The sequence below is a fragment of the Leuciscus leuciscus genome (genome assembly GCF_965113295.1).
Source record: "Leuciscus leuciscus genome assembly, chromosome: 6".
NCBI lineage: Eukaryota > Metazoa > Chordata > Actinopteri > Cypriniformes > Leuciscidae > Leuciscus > Leuciscus leuciscus.
This window is the reverse complement of record NC_138730.1, coordinates 8,179,564-8,199,810: the sequence shown is the minus strand read 5'-3', so window position 1 is coordinate 8,199,810 and position 20,247 is coordinate 8,179,564. Positions and strand designations below refer to the sequence as shown.

General features: G+C 39.1%; 1 protein-coding gene across 1 annotated transcript in view; it reads left to right on the top strand.

The window, feature by feature from the left end:
- The window catches only part of LOC309501952 (uncharacterized protein), a 69,277-nt gene extending 49,923 nt beyond the window's left edge, over positions 1-19,354 (top strand). The window contains exons 2-3 of the mRNA XM_082174250.1: positions 9,606-10,559; positions 14,999-19,354. Coding sequence (XP_082030376.1) covers positions 16,135-17,850 — 1,716 coding nt within the window. The 5' untranslated portion in view covers positions 9,606-10,559; positions 14,999-16,134 and the 3' untranslated portion in view covers positions 17,851-19,354. The remainder of the gene's footprint in view (positions 1-9,605; positions 10,560-14,998) is intronic.
- Positions 19,355-20,247: the final 893 nt, after the last annotated feature.

Here is a 20,247-nt window from a genome sequence, read left to right as displayed (position 1 = left end):
AGGCCTATACTTTAAATTTTTTTATTAATTTGCAACCATGGTAATATCTATCATAAACATGAAAATCTCTGTTTTGACCTGAAGGATAAACTAAAGCTAAAGGAGCTAAAATCTCCTCTGGTTTCACAGCTGTGCTGGCAGATTTGTGAAATATTTAGAAATATGTTGTCTCTCTGCCATTCCAGGAAATTTTGTTTATGTGTTTATTTTTTTTTTCAACCTCGATTTTTATTTTATTTTACCTTTTACAGGTGTAAGGGATTAATTTGCTATTGCGACCTGTACAAATGTTTAAGAAAGTGTTAAAGTCCCTGTAAAAGCAATGCAAAAAAAAAAAAAAAAAAATCTAAACACATTATAAATGTTAGAAATGTATTGCTAAAACACATTACAAAGACTGTGAACTGTGAAGTACTGAATTGTGGAGTTAGACCGTTTTATAGTTTTTCACCATTGCTGTGTTCAGGATTTTTTGGGCGGGGCTAAAACGGTGGCTCGATGATGCACTGGAGCCATTGAGCTCCTGGCCCCGCCCCTATTGTCGATGACGCACTGGAGCCACTGAAGCTGGCCCCTCCCCTAACAATATAACTAGAGCACATTTGCATCAGTTTGCCACTCAGTTGCGAGCTACTGTCAGTACTATTAGTTACTACAGCTTGCTAGTAAAGTCATCGACTACCATCATTTAAGTAAGTACATGTTTCCTTTTTGTGTAAAGCAATATTATGTTTACATTGGTTTTAGTTTATCTTTGTAAAATCTGTAGTCATCTTTGTTCTTGCCTAACTAGTCAAGCTAAAGTAAGTTAGCCTTGTTTACAAAGTTGCCGCCATGTTACTATTAACTTTCTGAAATAGCTACTTAGTTTCTTCCAGGCGTTGAGTTTTTCTTTTCTTCTAAGATACGTATGTTTATACAAGTGTGAGTACAGTATGTGTTTTAAGTTAGTTTTGGTCAGTCGAATTAACTACGTAATCAGTTCCTGAACTACTTGTATGGACAATTATGCTGCCACCCATGTGGTAATGTGGATCCAGCAGTAGGTAGCGAAATCTACGACAAGAGACTGATCAGTATAACTTGTGTTGTTTTCTAACTTAACAGAATGATGTATATACCGGTAGGTTGTTTTCATTTGTTTGTTCCGACAGGCATGCTGCTAGTCTAGTTCACAGTGTTAGCTAACACATGCTGTTTCGCCTTTTTTACACACTGAGTTCAAGCATGTTCTACATGTTGAAATGTATGTAGCTTCAGTAGGTAGCCAAAGCTTTACATCTAGAAAGACTAAGTTTAACTTCTGGTGTTTTCTAACAAAACAGAATGATGTATATAGGTTGTTTAAATGATTTTGTTTGTCTAAACAAGTAGCTGCTAGTCCAGTAGCTAGAGTGGCTAGCAAGTGTTAGCAAACACATGCTGTTTTGCCTTTGTTACAGTACACACTGAGGTTAAGCAATGTTGCTAGTAACGTTACATGTAGAAATGTAAAGTTACAGTAGGTAGCCAAAGCTTTACATCTAGAAAGACTAAGTATAACTTTTGGTGTTTTCTAACAAAACAGAATGATGTATATAGGTTGTTTAAATTATTTTGTTTGTCCGAACAAGTATGATGCTAGTTCAGTTCACAATGTAGCTACAGTGGCTAGCAAGTGTTAGCTAGCACGTGCTGTGTTGCTACTGTACTTCTAGGATTTAAGGGGATTATGATGAGTTATATTTCTCTGAACTGCTGTACTTTATGTTTGAGGACAATGCTGTGTTCACTTGAATCACTACACTGAATGAGTACATTTTATTTTAAAGGTTTTTTTTAGTTAATGATCTGTAAGAATGGGGCTTTATTAGTGCTGTTCCTTGATTTGAGTAACTTTTTTGACATTTGGGTATAAAGTGTTTTAATTCTACAATATATGGTGTAAAAATGTCTGAGTGCTGCCCTCTTCAGGTTGAACGGTGGCTACTGCAGTTGCATTTTCCTATTGGATGTTTGCGGTACTGCGTGACATAAACGGTACTGCGTGACGTAAGCAGGTTCCAGCTCACCACGCCCTCCCTTGGTACAAGCTCACCACGCCCTTGGATGAGCTAGCGTAGATTTATCTGTATTTAGTACAGTGGTCAGGATGGTACGTAGATGTAGTGTTGCTGGTTGCAACAGCACTGCTGGACTGCATAGCTTTTCCAGCAGACTTAGAAAATAGGTGCCAGTGGTTGCATGCACTTGGCCTGGGAAGACCGTGAGTGTGAAACCTGCATTTTACGCGGAATTGCTTTTGAAACGCAATGGAGGTGGAAATGGGCTTCTCCACACAGTTCGCGCTGAAAAGCGACGCAGTGCCAAACGCTGCTCCTCCTGCATGGACTCCACCGCAGCGGCGTCTTGATGTGAGTAATCACAATTTATGGTTAGGCTAAAGTTAATCCTCTGGGGTCGACAAACGCACCGGCGCATTTTACTGGATTTTTTCACATAGCGGCAAAATATGAAAATGCCTATAGAGAGCGCACGCTATTGACATCAACTCGATAAAACTCATCAGATGCATGTACTTTACGTCGTCTCGCGACCCTGTGAGTCACTCTCCATTTTAGAGAGTCTGACAGCAGGTCTCAGGCAGAGTCCTGCATGGGTCCGATTTTGTAAACCCACACCCGCCCGTACCCGCAGTGCTTCAAACCGCATCCGACCCGTTATCCGTCAACAGCACTAATTAAAATCCGCACCCGACCCGACCCACTTAAAATAGAACCGACACCCGACCCGCACCCGAAATAAAATCAGTTTAGCCAATCACATTATAGACACAATTACAAAAATGTTTATTGCCAGGTCATACAGAAGTTATAACGACAATTAACAAAAGGACAACTTCAGCCGAAGCTGTCAAAAGGCCGGTACATGATGGCTAACGTTACCACAAAACTGAGTAGCCTAACAGACGCGGCTACAACACTATATCTGCCACGCAATTTCGTCTAGCCTACATCTAACAATTTTGGGTTCAAACACGCCCTGCACACCACACATACTGAACAGTGTTGAATTTGAAAAATACTGTTCGATAGAACTGCTTGGTTTGTTACCACAGTTATCTCCGTGCTTCCTCGGCGATGAAGTTCCACATGTGCGGCTATCCAACACGAAAATGCATGCAGCACACACTGGACTTGATTTTTTTATGGCGTATTGTCGACAACTTTACAATCTCCACTAGCTATTCTTTTCTTCAACTCCTCAGCATCCATCTCGACGACTGCAAGCAGATCGCGCGCGTGGTTATGATGAATTTTTAAAAGTGAAAGTAGCCTAGGTAACGTTATAGATCCTGGGAGGGCGTGGCGCGTGGGCCCAAATAAACTGATGTGGATTTTAAATTATTTTATCAACTTGAAATACAAGAATATTTTTGTAGATGTGTTCCTAAAAATATGCATATATTTTTACGTTTGCATGTGATTGTTTTAAACCCGTGTTTAGACCCGTGTTTGACTGACCCGTGTTAGACTGACAGGACTCTAGTCTCAGGTACACGCCCCCCCCGCTCACGGTTCGTCCCCTCTATCTCCGCTGGGGTCTGCCCACTTTTCTAGCATTTTTCAAATATTGCCAGTGGGTGGAGTCAGGCTCTGACCAGGGGTTTAGTTACCCTTTAACAATTTCACTGTTCCACATTTGGCTGATCAGTTTTTTTTTTTTTCCACAGCATAGCTACTGTATATTCCTGACGTTAACAATGTGGTTTTGTTCACATTTTCTTGCAGATACCTTGACCGGCGCATAACCGGTTAACTTCACCTAAGAGACCTACTGTTGGACAATCGTTTTGGCTTTAAAGGTAAATGCATTGTTAGTCACAATGTCTAGTTACTGGGCCAAAAGGAGAAGAATATTGAAAGGAGTTGAGAGGGACAAACAGGAAATTGCAGCTGCAAACAATGCTCTACTTGCTGTTATTCCCGACTTTGACTCCCCAGAAATCCAGACTCCACTTCACAGAGCCAAGAGTTTGAGTACAAGTAAGTGATGTTATTTGTGATGTTTTTTTGTCTTGGAAACTATTGCTTCTATTTAAGATGAGGAATCCTTTAATCATAATCTGTTTTTCATTAGGACACTTGACTGGTTACTCGCTGCAGCAGTTTCTGGATGAAAGGTGTCGAGGTGTGTTGTACATTCCATTAGCTTTGCACAGTTCAATTATAGTTTCATTACTGATATGCAATACTCTGCAGTGAAATTAAAGCTGTTATGTTTGCTCACCCAGCTCGTCAAGTACTAAGCTTAACACCCCCAGCAGCAAATTTACCCTGGCAGCATATGGGTAAAAACGCTGGAGGTATGTAATATGTTGCGCTAAACTAAGTGTTACATTTAAGTGCAATTCATTAAATGTATGCAATAACTTCATACAAATTGTTACATGTCCATAGGAGAAAGTCATCGCTCTGTTATTGGCCCTTGGACTCCCCTGGCATCTCGTGTACAGCATGAAGTTTTCCGCTATGAAGGTATATTCTAGGCCTATGTCTTAGTGTCCAGTGTTTTAACAGTATTGAAAATAGTGCCTTTAGGTGTTTTATTTTATTTTATATATATATATATATTTTTTTTTTTTTTTTTTACATGTAGATTTCCAGAGACTCCAGAATGAAAAACAAACCATGATGGATGAGAACCAAGCCCTTAAGGAGGAGAACCAAGCTCTGAGGGAGGAGAACCAAGCCCTGAGGGAAAGCAATGCACGAGCAGGTGAGAACATGCACAAAAAAGTAAAATTTAAGAGAGTACGTGATGTAGGTCCAAAATTACCATATGCCTTTCATTTTGTAGCTTCAGATGACAGCGGCTCACTTCAAGAGCAGGTGAAGCAAGTTGGGACAATGTTGAAGACGTTTGCTCGCACTGGGCAATCAGGTACAACTTGCAACAACACCTGTGGTTGTTGGTTTAATTCCCACTGGGGCCACCTATACATGTAGTAGACCTAGATGTAAATGTAATAGTTTAGTAGTTGAGGGACCAGGACTGACTATATTATTTTATTCTGGGAACTCCTGTAGGTGCAGATCAGACCCTAATGCTGCGACGTCTTGGAGAGTTTGGCGATGTTGTGCGTAGCATGGACAACAAAATGGACACTATGCTGCAACATTTCAGCGCCAATGTTTCAGACTACTGACACCCCAGCATCACTGACAACTGGAACCCTTTATTTATCCTGCAGTCAGTAACATCAAGACCCCTAAAGAAGCCAGAAGTGTCAGACTACACTCACCCAATCCACACTGTTCACTGTGGAAATTACTTTTTAATTCCCCGTGACCCTGCCTTGAGGGCAGCTCCTTGGATGGATATGGGATGGTAAGGTTGTTTGTCCTTTATACAGGTGTACGAGGAATCATTGAAGATATGCCAATTTGCACATCCTCATTCTGGAGGTCAGGGAAAACTGGAGAACCCGTAGTCAGGCTTGAACCACTGATTATCATGACTTGGACTGTCCTGCAATTCTAAGCCCACTATGCCACGCAGACCCCAACCACTCCAGACATTCTGCTTTGCTGTGTTCTCTACAGCCAGATTTCCTGCTGTTAATTGTATTTGTTCCCAATTGTAGTCATGCGTAAATTGAATGTTAAAATGTATATTATACCTGGTATCCTTGATATTGCACATTAACTAGTACCAAAATTCTACTTTCATTCCATCAGTGTGCTTAACTGTTATTCTATTAAAAATAGCTTGGAAATCCTATTTCATACCTCTGATACTTGCACATTACCTGGTACCAAATATTCTACTTGCTGTTTTTAACATTAGTTTTTTTTTTAATTCCATCACAGTGCTTAACTGTTATTCTATTGTTAAATATAGCTTGTAAATCCTTGTGCCACAGGTCAGCATTGCAATTATAATGGTCTGTTCTACTACTGTTTTTACCTCAGTATATATATATTAGGGCTGGGGGAATTAACGCGTTAATCTTTGCGATTAATTTGAAATGTTTAACGCGTTAAAAAAAAATAACGCAATTAACGCAGCACTTTTTTTTTTTTTTTTTTATGATTTCCTGTTGCGGCTGCTATTGAAAAGACCGAAATATGCCCTCCCGCCTCTACGTGTTCGGCGATCAGGTTTCATTCTCGCGCAGCTTTCATGAGCGGGTCTTTTCCGCTCCGCGTGTGTGTGTGTGTGTGTGTGTCAGCGCGCTCTGTCGTTAACGGCCCAGCGGCGCGTTCTCAGTTCCGTGTGTGTGTGTGTGTGTGTCGGCGGCTCTGTCGTTAACGGCCCAGCGGCGTGCTCTCAGTTCCGTGTGTGTGTGTGTGTCGGCGGCTCTGTCGTTAACGGCCCAAACGCTTCAATCATGTACCGAGCACTGGAAAAGTAAAGTCCGCTCAAATAACGTGAAATTTCTCAGTAGACTTCTGTTTGCTGAGCTGGTATAGCCATGCTGGGCAACAATGGTAAAATTATGACCTGCTTTGATCACATGCTCTGCTAATAATAGTAGGACTATATTTTATTTTGATAATTAGTTAAAAAAATAAAAAATAATAATAATCTGTTAAATTGATTATATTTTAATATAGGGCTATTTTCTGTTCCTTTTCCCCCCTGTGTTGTTTAATTAGGTGATTCTAAGTTAAAAGGAATAGTTCACTTTAAAATGAAAATTCTGTCATCATACTCACCCTCATGTTGTTTTCAAACCTGTATGAATTTTTCTTCTATTGAACACAAAGGAAGATATTTAGAAGAATGTCAGTAACCAGACAGTTTCTGGGTCCCATTGTCTTTAGGAAAAATATATACTATGGAAGTCAATGGTACCAGAAACTGTCTGGTTACTGACATTCTTCTAAATATATTCCTTTCTGTTCAGTAGAAGAAAGAAATTCATACAGGTTTGAAACAACATGAGGGTGAGTATATGATGACAGAATTTTCATTTTAAAGTGAACTATTCCTTTAAATATTGATGATTACAAGCTTGGGGGAAACGCAATTAATTGCAATTAATTACAGAAATTGTGCAATTAATTAGTTAATTTTTTTTAATCGATTCCCACCCCTATATATATATATATATATATATATATATATATATATATATATATATATATATATATATATATATATATATATATATGGGTCAAAGACGAGACGTCACCATTTTAGTGTCCGCATCAAATACAATTTACAAAAGTGATTTTACATACAAAAAAAAACATATTAAATGCAAGTAAAATGTCTACTTTCATGTTTCAAATGACTTTTGTGAAAATACAATGACAAAATATGAGTTAAATAATGCTCCAAAGTGTAAAATTGTCATTCAGCGTAATGGTCCGGACTATGATTTTACTAATACATTTTTAAATAAACGTATAAAATACCATGTTAAAAAAAATATTTGCTTCCTTGGCATGTTCACATAAGTGTTGGCTGTATTATATTAATAGGACTATGTGTTATTTTTTTTTTTTAAGTATTGAAATAACTAGGGGACTTTTGTCCCGAATATGCAGTTTGTCAGAGGTCATTCAGTGTAACGGGATCAGGAAGCCATTTTGAAATTAAATAAACAACCAATAGTCATCAAGCAGTCTGTGACATCATCAAAAGGCCCCCTGAAGACCGTGTGGTGATTCAGCAAGGTAAGTTTATTGCTTTTAAATATTTGATAATTTCACCTTTTCATAGTGTGGTATCTTGAGTTACAAAAACGAATGTCATTCAGTGAAATGCCAAAAAACACTTTTATTGTTAGATTTTTTGAAAAGAAAGTAGATGTTGTGAATAATTATGATTAACCTTTCTGGTCAAGTTCACTGTTTGATATAGGTGGCTAGTTGTTAGCTAGCAATATTAGCTTAAGTAGAAGTTTCGTCATTCAGGGTAATGTTTTGTCATTCGGTGTAATGCAAATTGTCTGTTACACCACAGTGTCATCCATTACACTGAATGACAGTGTCACTGTTTAGATAACATTATTAGCATTTTATTTATATTTCAGATAAATGAGGGATGTTTAGCACAAAACAAATATATCAAACTTTATAAATATTAATCTTTTAATGCATTTTTGTCTTTTTGGTACTGATTTCTTTTAGATGCCCACAAACAAAGAGAGAGTTTCTAGGCACCGGCAGAAAGTTAATGCAGACCCAGTAGCTAGGGCAGCACTTTTAGCAAGGAGACGAGAAAGGTATTGAGGAGTGCAATGTCAAAATAATAGGGCTGGGTTTAAAAAGATAGATTTCTCGATTTTAATCAATTCTAATTTTGAAGAAACAATACTGATTTGTAAATCCCAAGAATCTATCTTTCAGTCTATGCTGTTTTCAGCTGATGTTAATCAATATCAAATTGATTTGAAATTGAATCAAATCGTGAAATTTGTGTCAAAGCCCTACAGAATAATAGTTTACTGCTGTTTTTAGATAGAGACTCCACCCTACCTATACCACAAGTTAAGAGAGGCCACTGAGGGGATTCTACGCCCATAATACCAATCCTGATAACATGTCATTTATGTTGCCAAACAGAAAGTATTTTTAATTAATAACACGGTAGATATAGATCTATGTCAGTCATTTTATGTCAATAATTACATGGAATCTGTATTTCAGCTACCAGAGAAGAAAGCAAGCTGCCTTGGCTGCAAATCCTGATCACCCGTCAATCAGGGCCCGTATTCATAAAGATTCTAAGAATCCTCTCAGAAAACTCTTAATTTAGCTTAAAAACTTTTACGTAGGAGTCTTAGCTTAAGAGCAATTCGGGACCGATCTGAGAGCAACTCTGAGTAAGGAAAAGACAAAAACTTTCATCTTAGTGAGGAGGCGGGGTTGACCCCGTTGCTATGTATGACACAATCTTTTGAAGACTGTGATTGGTTGGTTGTCCAAGAAGGGAAAAAAAAAGTGATTTTAAGTATAGGGTCTATTCTAAGCCTTCACTTTGAAATTACATGCGTAATTTTTTCCTATTTGACCGTTCTCACACACACACACACACACACACACACACACACACACACACACACACACACACACACACACACACACACACACACACACACATTATATATGTGTACTGTATATAAATCCTTTTTATTTTTATTTACCATGGTATGGTAATAATGTATCATGCATGCTGTTAATTTCCTATAAGATATTTGCTTGGCTTAGAATGATAAAAATTGTTCCACTCTTTCCAATTATTTTCCACTGATTGCTGGCATGTCTATTTAAGTGGTGGTTTGAATGTTGGTTTTAATGTATCAAACATGGAATTTTCCCAGCTGCCAAATATCATAATGTAGTGATTACTTTCATTTCTGGCGCTATGGCATTTCTGTGCTGTGTTGGAGATGTTAGCGTGTCTCTAATAAGATCTGTCACAAACATGATCCCTGCACGATCTAATATATAGTGTCTTATTAACTCACTGTCATCCATTGTCTGCAACACATTTCTTCTCCCTCTTCTTTCTGCCATTTTCTCCTCTGCTAAAGAAACTCTTAAGCCTCTTAAAAGTCCTCGTCCGTGCTCCTAACAATTTTGACCTTAAGACCTCTTTTAAGGGTTAAGATCAGGGTGGGAATTATACCGCGGCCATGGCCGCCGTTGCCCTACACTTTGGCCTTCATGCCCCGTGAAAAAAAAATCATCGTACGGCCACAGTGGCCTGTGTGCCCTGGCCCTGTCCAAGTTCCATGTATAAAGCGCCAGTGCGGCATAGTGGGCTTGCTTTGAATTACAGCGAGCCACCCAAGTAGTCTCTGAACTTCAATTAGTTCGTGGATTCGCGCAGGTGCAGTGTAGGGCTGGGCGATATATCGATATAAAACATATATCGATATATTTTTGAAATGCGATATGGAATTAGACCATATCGCATATCGATATAGTTCAAATTTGCGCTGTGATCCTTGCTCCCCGCGCCTCCTTTTCCACTCTGCGTGCGTGTTTAGAGCATGTTATGAGAGGCGAATCATGACTACTTCAGAAAACCCAGCACAATAGGAACTACCAGGCAGTGACATAAGTGTACGCTGAGATAAAGTTTTTCACCTCAGAAAAACTGACTTTCTTGTCCTGTCAGCCGTTATCCTGTTCTCGTAGCGCACACTCTTCTATTGCACGCGCAAATGCGACGGCGCGCACGCTGTATCGCCTCACTGATCAAGTGCCAAATAAACTACAAGCATGCAACGCCGTTATGTTGTAAATTACACGAAATAAAAGTAATGCAGGTATGATTTTCATTCTATTCTATTCACCAGGAGCAGTTTCCATGTTTCATTAACAGTTATTGTTAATATTGTGTATTCACCATGGTAACTGTCCTTTCCATATTAACCCCAAAATGCCACTATTTTTTCTTTGTGTTATTTTTTATATTTTTAAATGACTGTAGTGGCTCATACCAACAACAAAAACTAGTTTGGGACTGCTATTTAATAACTTTAGCATAGGCCTAATGTTTATTTATTAGTGCTAGTCTTTACTATTAGTCATATTCTTACAATTTATGTTATATATGTAACGGAGTTTAAATAATGCTGTTAAATTCATGCATTAATTGGGAAAACTCGACATTGGCTGTTGCGTCCCTTGCATTTGTGTGCGTGATATTAAGGGCGGAGCTACGTCACCACCAGCAGAGTTTCACATCTCTCGCTGATGGTAAGTCGCATCAATAAGTGCTGCGTCATAAAAACTGAGTTTAGATTGTTTTCAAGTGTAAGGTTGGTCTTTTTAACTACACACAAGTTTACTTCATGTGCCTGTCAGTCCCTAGTTCTGTCAGTCGAGTCAAATGTGTTATTTGCGATGATGAAACGTGATGTACAATGAAGATGGCGCCGTTGTGTGTGGCTTGCCGCTTATCTCTGTTGAATTTATTACTGATTTTCCTGTTTTTACTGCTTGTCTCTCGAAATGTGTCATCGCTGCTGGTGTATGACCGCCTGAATCTCTTAAGTTTATGTAAAACTGCGGAGAAAGTGCCGATCTATGGATCAAACAATCAGTCTGATACACCGCCGCCTTTCCTGTCTTCAATACCGGCTTTTCTACAGCGTCAGCCCTGCTTGCTATCCCACAGGAATCGCCGCAGGAGACGCGGAAGGAGAAGCGGAGTACGTGTCAGGCTCAGAACGTACCTGGCAACATCTTTCACCTGCGATCTGGCTCGTCCTGAGGGCAGTTTCTCCGCCGGGTCCGTCGGTTGCAATCTGCGACAATATCCAGTGCACAGCTACCGGTGGCTTCGGGCGATTGTGCCGGACGCCGTGACCGAGTTCACATCGCTCCGTTGCTGGAACAGGAAGCGCTCCAAGCGAGGATGCGTACAGGGGAATCTACGCTCGCTTAGTCGCGCGCCCCAACAACAATCTATAAGTCGCTCAATTCACATGGCGCTGATCAATATTAGATCACTTACAAATAAGACGTTTATATTGAATGACTTTTTTACGACGAATGCTCTGGACTTTCTGTTGTTGACGGAAACCTGGCTGAAACTAGGTGATGACAGCGCATTCTCGGAGCTCCTCCCCCCTAGTTGTTCTTTCCTCAACTCCCCGCGAGTGTCAGGTCGAGGTGGTGGGCTGGCCACAATCTTCAAAGATGAGTACAGTTGCAGGTTATTACCTGCACTCTGCTATAACAGTTTTGAACTTCAGCTGTTTGTGGCTGTACTGGATTCTCCTGTGTTGTGTGCAGTTATTTATCGCCCACCAAAACTGAATAAGAATTTTATTTGCGATTTTTCTGAGTTTTTAGCTGATGTTGTTCCTAAATACGATAAGATCCTTGTGTGTGGGGACTTCAATATCCACGTATGTTGTCCCTCAAACTCACTTGCTATTAATTTTAAAACACTGCTGAACTCTTTTGGCCTAACCCAATGGGTGGAAGGGTCGACACATCATCACGGCCACACATTGGACCTCATAATCTCATATGGGCTTTCAGTTTCACTTGAAGATATATCAGAAACTGGTATCTCAGATCACTTCCCCATTAGGTTTGAGATCAGTGTTTGTCCACCTGCTAACAACCGCATCTCATCAGTTGCTAGGCGCCGTTGCATCACCTCCTCTTCACCTGGAGAGTTTGCGTCTGCATTCGTGAGCTCACAGTTTTATGCAATGAATGGACTAGTCTCCTCCTCTTCTCCAGATGATGTTCTTTCAGTTTTCCATTCAACAAGTACTGAAATCCTAGATGCTATTGCCCCTGTTCGGAACAAATCCATTAAACCTAAGGTCGATCCCTGGCTAAATGACACCACAAGGGCCCTTAGGCAACAATGTAGACAAGCTGAACGAAGGTGGAAGAAAGACAATTTACATGTCTCTCTGGGTTTATTAAGGGACAGTGTTGCCGCATATCAGAAGGCGGTGAAGGTGGCAAAAATGCAACATCTCTCTTTGATCATTGCTAACAGTTGCAATGAACCTAGAGTGTTATTTAATACTATAAACTCTGTTGTAAATCCATGCACCGCTGATCCGACTGAGGTTTCTATTACTACATGTGATAAATTTCTTTGTTATTTTACTGACAAAGTAGCATCTGTAAGGCAAAACTGCGGGGCTAATTTTGACGTGCTTGTATCTGGTGTCCCTGGGCGCTCTGCAATGCTGGAGGAATTTAAACCAGTTTCTCTGACGCAGCTCTCTGATATAGTACAACATTTGAAGCCAACTTTTTGTCCTTCAGACATTGTCCCAGCCAGGATAGTGAAGGATGTTTTTAATAGCACCATTGGGCCAAGTCTACTCACTTTTTTTAATCTGTGTCTTAGTGTAGGTTCTGTCCCGGCTGCATTTAAACATGCTGTGGTCAGGCCCCTACTTAAGAAGCCAAATCTTGACCCTACAGTGTTGTCCAATTTTAGACCTGTCTCTCATCTGCCGTTTCTGTCAAAAGTTTTGGAAAAAGTTGTTTCTTTACAGTTACAAGCCTTTTTGCAACAGAACTCTGTGCTTGAAAAGTTTCAGTCTGGTTTCAGATCACGCCATAGTACCGAGTCTGCTTTACTGAGAGTACATAATGATATCGCCCTGTCTGTAGATGCCGGTAATCCAGCTGTTTTGGTGCTTTTAGACCTCACAGCGGCGTTTGATACGGTGGACCACGCAGTTCTCCTCTCTCGCCTTGATGACTGTGTAGGCATTCGAGGTTCGGCACTTAAATGGTTTAGCTCCTATCTGGCAAATAGGAGTTTCTCTGTTATGATAGGTGACTGCTCTTCGTCAGCTGCTCCACTCTCTTGTGGGGTACCCCAGGGTTCAATTCTGGGACCAATCCTGTTTTCCTTATATATGCTTCCATTAGGGGCAATTATAGGAAAGCACAACCTGTCTTTTCACTGTTATGCAGATGATCTGCAAATTTATTTCCCTATGCAATCGAAAGATAATATGGTGTTAGACTCCCTTCTGGACTGTATTAAGGATATCAAGCTGTGGCTGTCACAAAACTTTCTTAGCTTAAACGAAGCTAAAACGGAGTGCATAATTTTTAGTAACTCCCCTAATGGTCCATCGGTTAGTTTAGGAACCATGGCATCATTCCTGAAGCCAGCTGTTAAAAACTTGGGGGTTACTTTCGATTGTAACTTATATTTTGACAAACAAATCACAAATGTTGTAAGAATGAGCTTCTTCCAGCTTTGTCTTCTGGCTAAAGTTAAGCCTTTTCTTAACAGGCATGATCTAGAAAAGGCAATTCATGCTTTTATTAGTTCGAGGCTGGACTATTGTAATGCTCTCTATGTTGGTTTGAAGCAAACCTCCATAGCTCGTCTTCAACTTGTGCAAAATGCGGCTGCTAGGTTTTTAACAAACACATCTAGGCGGGCACATATCACGCCCGTCCTTTTTACTCTTCATTGGCTTCCTGTGCGTTTTAGAATAGAGTTTAAGATTTTACTGTTTGTTTTTAAAGCCTTAAATGGCCTGGCACCTGAGTATTTAGCTGAGATTTTAACCGTGCGTGACCATGGCAGAGTGTTGCGGTCTTCTAATCAATTGGTTTTAGAAGTGCCAAGGTCACGATATAAACGGTGGGGTGATCAGGCGTTCGGAGTTGCTGCACCAAGACTCTGGAACAAATTACCGCCTGATATTCGTATAATTACAGAGGAAACTACTTTTAGGTCTAAACTTAAAACATACCTTTTTAGAATGGCATTCAATACCCAGTAGTGGTGAGACATTTTGTTGTCGGAGCTGATTTTTTTTATTATTCTAAGTTGTTTTGTGTTGTTTTTATCCCTTGATGTAAAGCACTTTGGATACCTGTAGGTTGTTGAATAGTGCTATATAAATAAATGTTGATTGATTGATTGATTGATTGATGTGTGTGTGTTAACCTGCTTGTGAACTCCGAATCTCTGATTTCATTTAAGATCTATGAGCAACATTGATGCGTGATGCACTGCCTTTAACCAGCTTTTGGTCCTGTTTGTCCCAGGTATGTTTTATATTCGGATTTGTCATGTTCTGTGTAAGAATATATTAGTTGAACTGAGTGTTAGCATTATCACATGTGCTATGTGCTCTCACGTGCTCGCACGTGCTGAACTGTGTAACTGCGCCATTTTAGGTGGCCGTTCTTTTCTTTCTGTATTCCAAAAATATACAAAATGATGGTTGCTTAAATTTAGTTTCTCTGTATTTGTGAATTTATGAGAAATGAGAACAGAGACAGTGATTTGTACTTTATTTCTTTAATGTATGTTTTATTTTGAGTTTAATTCCACTATACGATCACTTTGTAAAATTGTATATCCAGCAGAGTTTCACATCTCTCGCTGATGATCTATGAGCAACATTGATGCGTGATGCACTGCCTTTAACCAGCTTTTGGTCCTGTTTGTCCCAGTCTGTCTGTTGCAGGCTAAGTAAAGAGATCTTGAGTAACCATCCACCTGCTCTCCGTGTGATTCCATCCACACACAAACACAGACAGTCACATATATATATGTATGTATATGTATGTATGTATATATATAGGCAAATTATAACATGTTTACACAAAATTTGTTTATAGCCTATATTGAATGTAAACTTTGATAATCATAATAACTCACATTCTCACATGATATAGAGGACTGAATTAATATTTTGAATGCTTTTATTGGCATTTGTGTTGTTTCTATTGTTGTGAGGGTGTTTACCTTCTGGATGAAATGGTTCTCTCTCACACACTCACATGATATAGAGGACTGAATGAATATTTTGAATGCTTTTATTGGCATTTGTGGTGTTTCTGAATGCTTTTATTGGCATTTATGTTGTTTCTATTGTTGTGTGAGGGTGTATACCTTCTGGATGTAATGGCTCTCTCTCTCTCTCTCATTAAAAATTTATTTTATTTTTTTTATTAAAAAAGTCATAATCCATGTCTTATTCCAAATTAGGATGTTATGGTATCAATCTGAATGGGGAAAACCATCGAATTGTACTCAATGGCCTTTGTGCCCTGTCATATGGCCTTGGTGCCCCTAAAAAAAGAGAAAAGGTGGAGGCCAAATGGCCTTGCCCCTAAAATTACATAATTCCCACCCTGGTTAAGATGCTTTCTGAATTACTTTTTTCTTTACTAGGATTTTTCCTTTAATTTTAAGAGTAAACGCCCACATTTCTAAGAATTTTCTTAGAATTGTGTCACTAGGAGCTACTTTTTGCATTAAGATTCTTTATGAATACGGGCCCAGGAATTGATCAGATGCTGCAGCTGAGAAGAGGCGAAAGCAATGGCAGGAAAATCAAAGAAAACACAGGGCAGAAGCAAAACGTATAAGGGCAGTTCTGGATCTTACACCAGATTCCTTTGAAGAGCCTCTTGAGGAAAATATTGAAAGACCCTCTCCTGCAGAACCCACTCACCAGCCTCTGTCTCAGCCAGAACCACCATTGGCGTTTTCCACCCCAAAAGAGAATAAAGAAAAGCTGTCTAACAGGTGCAAAAGACTGAAAAAGCTAAATTTAAAATTGAGAAAACAGCTCTTCCAATTGAAAAAACAACTAGCCCAAGCTCAAAAAAAAATTCAACGTTAAGGAAGGATTTACAAAGGTCAAAGAAACAAAGTAGGGTGAAAATGGCCAGTAAGAGGAAAGAGAATTTGAAGAAAAAGTCAGCACGACGAGAAAAGGTCCATTCTTTTCTCAGCAGAGATGAGAACAGCCGACAGCTGTCTGGTAAGAAAGATACTGTAACGAAAAACAAAACAAAACTTCAGAGACACATCCTCACCAAGACACTGAAAGAACTCCATGGAGAGTATAACTCAGAGGTGGCCAGAGAGGACTCCATATCCTACAGACAGTTCTTACGTTTAAGGCCATTTCACATCACTGAGCCAAAAGCAAATGATCGGAACACATGTGCTTGTATAGATCATGAGAATGTTAAACTTCTGGTCGAAAAACTCATGCAAAAAGGGTTGCTTAAAACGTCAAGCACTTCTGAGCTAATAGCAGCCATTGTCTGTGACCCCCGCCAAAGAAACTGCATGTATCGTGTATGTGCCAAGTGCTGCTATAATGAAATTGAGGCTGATGTGCCTGAAGAATCTGTAAAGATTATGTGGCAACAGTGGGAAAGACAGAAGACTGTAGAAGGGGATAAGCCATTCACCAACATTGTGAAGAAGACAAACAATGGGACCTGGGATGATCTACTGAAAGTCTTTAATAGTAAGTTTGACTCTCTAGCAAGACACCAGTATAATTGGCTCCACCAGGCAGAACAGTGTAGACGTCTAAAAGAGACCCTGTCTGATGAAGAGGCTGTAATCCACATGGACTTTTCAGAAAACTATGCCTGCAAATTGGCCACTGAAGTGCAGGCATTTCATTTTGGTGGCAACCGAAGACAGGCTACCATTCACACAAGTGTAGCATACAAAACTAAGAGTCACCAGTCCTACGTTACAATTTCAAATTCTTTGCGTCATGATGAGCGTGCTATCTGGGCTCACCTCAAACCAGTACTGCAGAATTTGAGGGAACAAAATCCTTCAATCACCACACTACACTGCATGAGTGATGGCCCAGTAACCCAGTACAGAAATCGCAAGAATTTTTACCTGCTCAGCACAGTTCCTTTTCTCTTTGGGTTCAAAAAAGTGACATGGAACTTCTCAGAGAAAAGTCATGGCAAAGGGGCACCAGATGGAGTGGGTGGTGCTGCCAAGAGATGTGCTGATGACTTTGTACGAAAGGGAGGAGATATCCAGGACCCAAAAGATCTCTTCAATGTCCTTCAAGACAAAGCATCATCAAGCATCAAATACTTTTGGATTGATGAGACTGAGGTAAGCAGATATGACGAAGCTGTTCCAAATGAGTTGCCACTTGTGAAGGGCACTTTAAAAATCCACCAAATTGTGGCAGACAAGCCTGGGAAGATCCACCATCGAGAGTTATCCTGTTTCTGCTCCAGAATAAATGCTACTTGTGAATGTGGACCATCAGTGGAGATCGACTTCCAAACCCTCCAAGAGGTCAGTGGAACAAATACAGAAGCCTCTGTGACATTGGAACCTGATGATGACTTTTCCGGCAAATTTGTAGTGGTCCTCTATGATGGCAAGCCCTTTGTTGGGCAGGTTTTGGGGGCTGAAGGTGATGAATTAGAGGTTAACTGCATGCATCAAAGTGGAGCTGGAAAGAATGCATTTGTGTGGCCTGAGACACCAGACAAACTATTTTACTTCACATCTGATGTGAAGGCAATAGTGTCTGAACCTGAGCCATTAACCCTGAGGAAGTCCAAACTCACAACAGCAGACTGGGAGAAATTTATTGAGTAGGCATCTCTCTCTCTCTCTCTCTCTCTCTCAGATACATTGATTGTATTACCACCATCTCTGTTCTTGATGAAATCTCTAAATCACTATCTCTGTTACACCACTTTTTTCACAATTGTTAAGGTGTGTGTTTGTTTGTCCTTCAAGTTCCAATTTGTCAATTAAATGAGAGATATTGATTATATTACCACCAGTTTGTTTCAAAATTGTGAAGGTGTGTGTGTTTGTCCTTCAAGTTCCAAGTTCTCAATGAAATGAGAGATATTGATTATAGTGTTGCACAGTGTACCGATACTTCAAAAGTATCGCGATACTCGGAAATGAAAAACGTCACGATACCTACATTTTTCAGTATCGATACTTTATAAAAAAAAAAAAAATGACGCACGCAGCAAAGAACCTGCCGCTGTCAGTGTCATGTGACAAAACACTACAGCGAGATGGCTGCATGTGCGAGCACAAGTGGTCCACGACTCGTAGAAAAAGATGACGCGAGGAGTGACATATGGAAGTACGTTGCCTACCTTGCTCTGTTGCACGGTGCACAGATACTTCAAAAGTAAATCGGAAATTAAAAACGTCACGATTCCTTAATTTATTAGTATCGATACTTCTAAGAATGACTGCGTTCCAGATTTGTAAGGCCGGCGAGTCGACACACTGGCTGCGTGTCGTGTCCGTTTTTATTTCGGCTCCCATGTTAACTGCCTGCGTGACACACGAGTCTGGGCGCAGCTCGAGACGCGCGGAAAACGCGTGCATGCTACAAATAGAACCGACGCCTATTTTTCACGCGACACGCAAGCGTGTTGGAAGCGTTTCCAGGCAAAATAGAATAGGAAAAGATGTTTCTATGTCATTTTGACACGAATACATATTAAAAAATGACATTTTGATGTTTGAACGTTTTGACATAAATACAATAAATGTCATTTAAAAAAAATATTATCGATTTTCAAATATTGCACCTCTCAAATACAGAACGAATTATTCTGTAGCCTATTTTGCCGTCAACACTGCCGACGTTGTCTTTGCTGCTATATATTTATGTTTAACATGAAGTATAGGCCTTCCACACATCTCTCTCTCCCCACGTCAAATATATCACCAATGAGGCTTATCATATGTTACCAATATTAAACATTGTTTAATATAATCACTGTTCATATTTTTATTCAAAGTTCAGAATCAAGATAAAGCTCTTATGTTTCTTATGATAAATGAGATAATGCTGCTAAATTTATATATTTTTTTACCTTGAATGTCATTGCTCTAATTTATTTTTTATATTTCATATTTTGTTCAAATGTTTAATATATCTGCTGTTCATATGTTAATTTATTAGTGTGTTATATGATTAGAATGTTGTCCCGGTTTTAAAATAAAGCACAGCAATGATATTTGAGAGTGTTTCTCCCTTTTCAGGAAAAGTATCGAAAAAGTATCGAAATCGCAATACTTGACTTGGTATCGGTATCGAAACAATAATTTTGGTATCGTGACAACACTAATTGATTATACAGTATTAACACCAGTTCAGTTATTTTTTACGAATATGATATGCATTGTGGAATAAAATGATTATTCATTTCAGCATCTGCTTCTGTGATTTGTTTAGGAATTAAATTATACAGAATAATATTCAAAACATTGCAATAATGGAAACAATGACACTATTTTCTCCATTTTTGTCAAAAATGTCATTCAGCGTAACAAACCATGGTCATTTGGTGTAACAGATATATTTATGTAGAAATGAAACAATATACTTATTCTGAGCTATACTTATTAAAATATGTAAAATAATATGTGATCCTACAAAATTTAATTTAATTTTAATTGATTTTCACTTCCTTACAAAAACTTCTTGCTGACAAATGGGTAAAACCTAATGGTTTAAAGGATATTGGCGAAGTATAATGCTTTAAAATGACAAATAATTAGTATTTAGGGTCTGCACTGTGATCTTTAAATAGAGTCCTGTAATATGTCATCAAATTATAGTTTTTCTAAAAATGTCTGATAATATTTTTTTGTATAAAAATATTGTTACACTGAGTGACATTTTAGTGGGTGTCTTCTGTAAAATCACAGTAAAAATGTATGGTAGTAATTATTTTTTGCTCAGAAAAAATATAAAGTTAAACAGGACATATTCTAATGTATGTGAAAAAGACTAAAAATAAAGCTCTTTTACACTTTAATTTTTTTGATGCTTTAAACCGCCTTTTCGTCTTTGACCCATATATATATATATATATACACACTCACCTAAAGGATTATTAGGAACACCATACTAATACTGTGTTTGGCCCCCTTTCGCCTTCAGAACTGCCTTAATTCTACATGGCATTGATTCAACAAGGTGCTGAAAGCATTCTTTAGAAATGTTGGCCCATA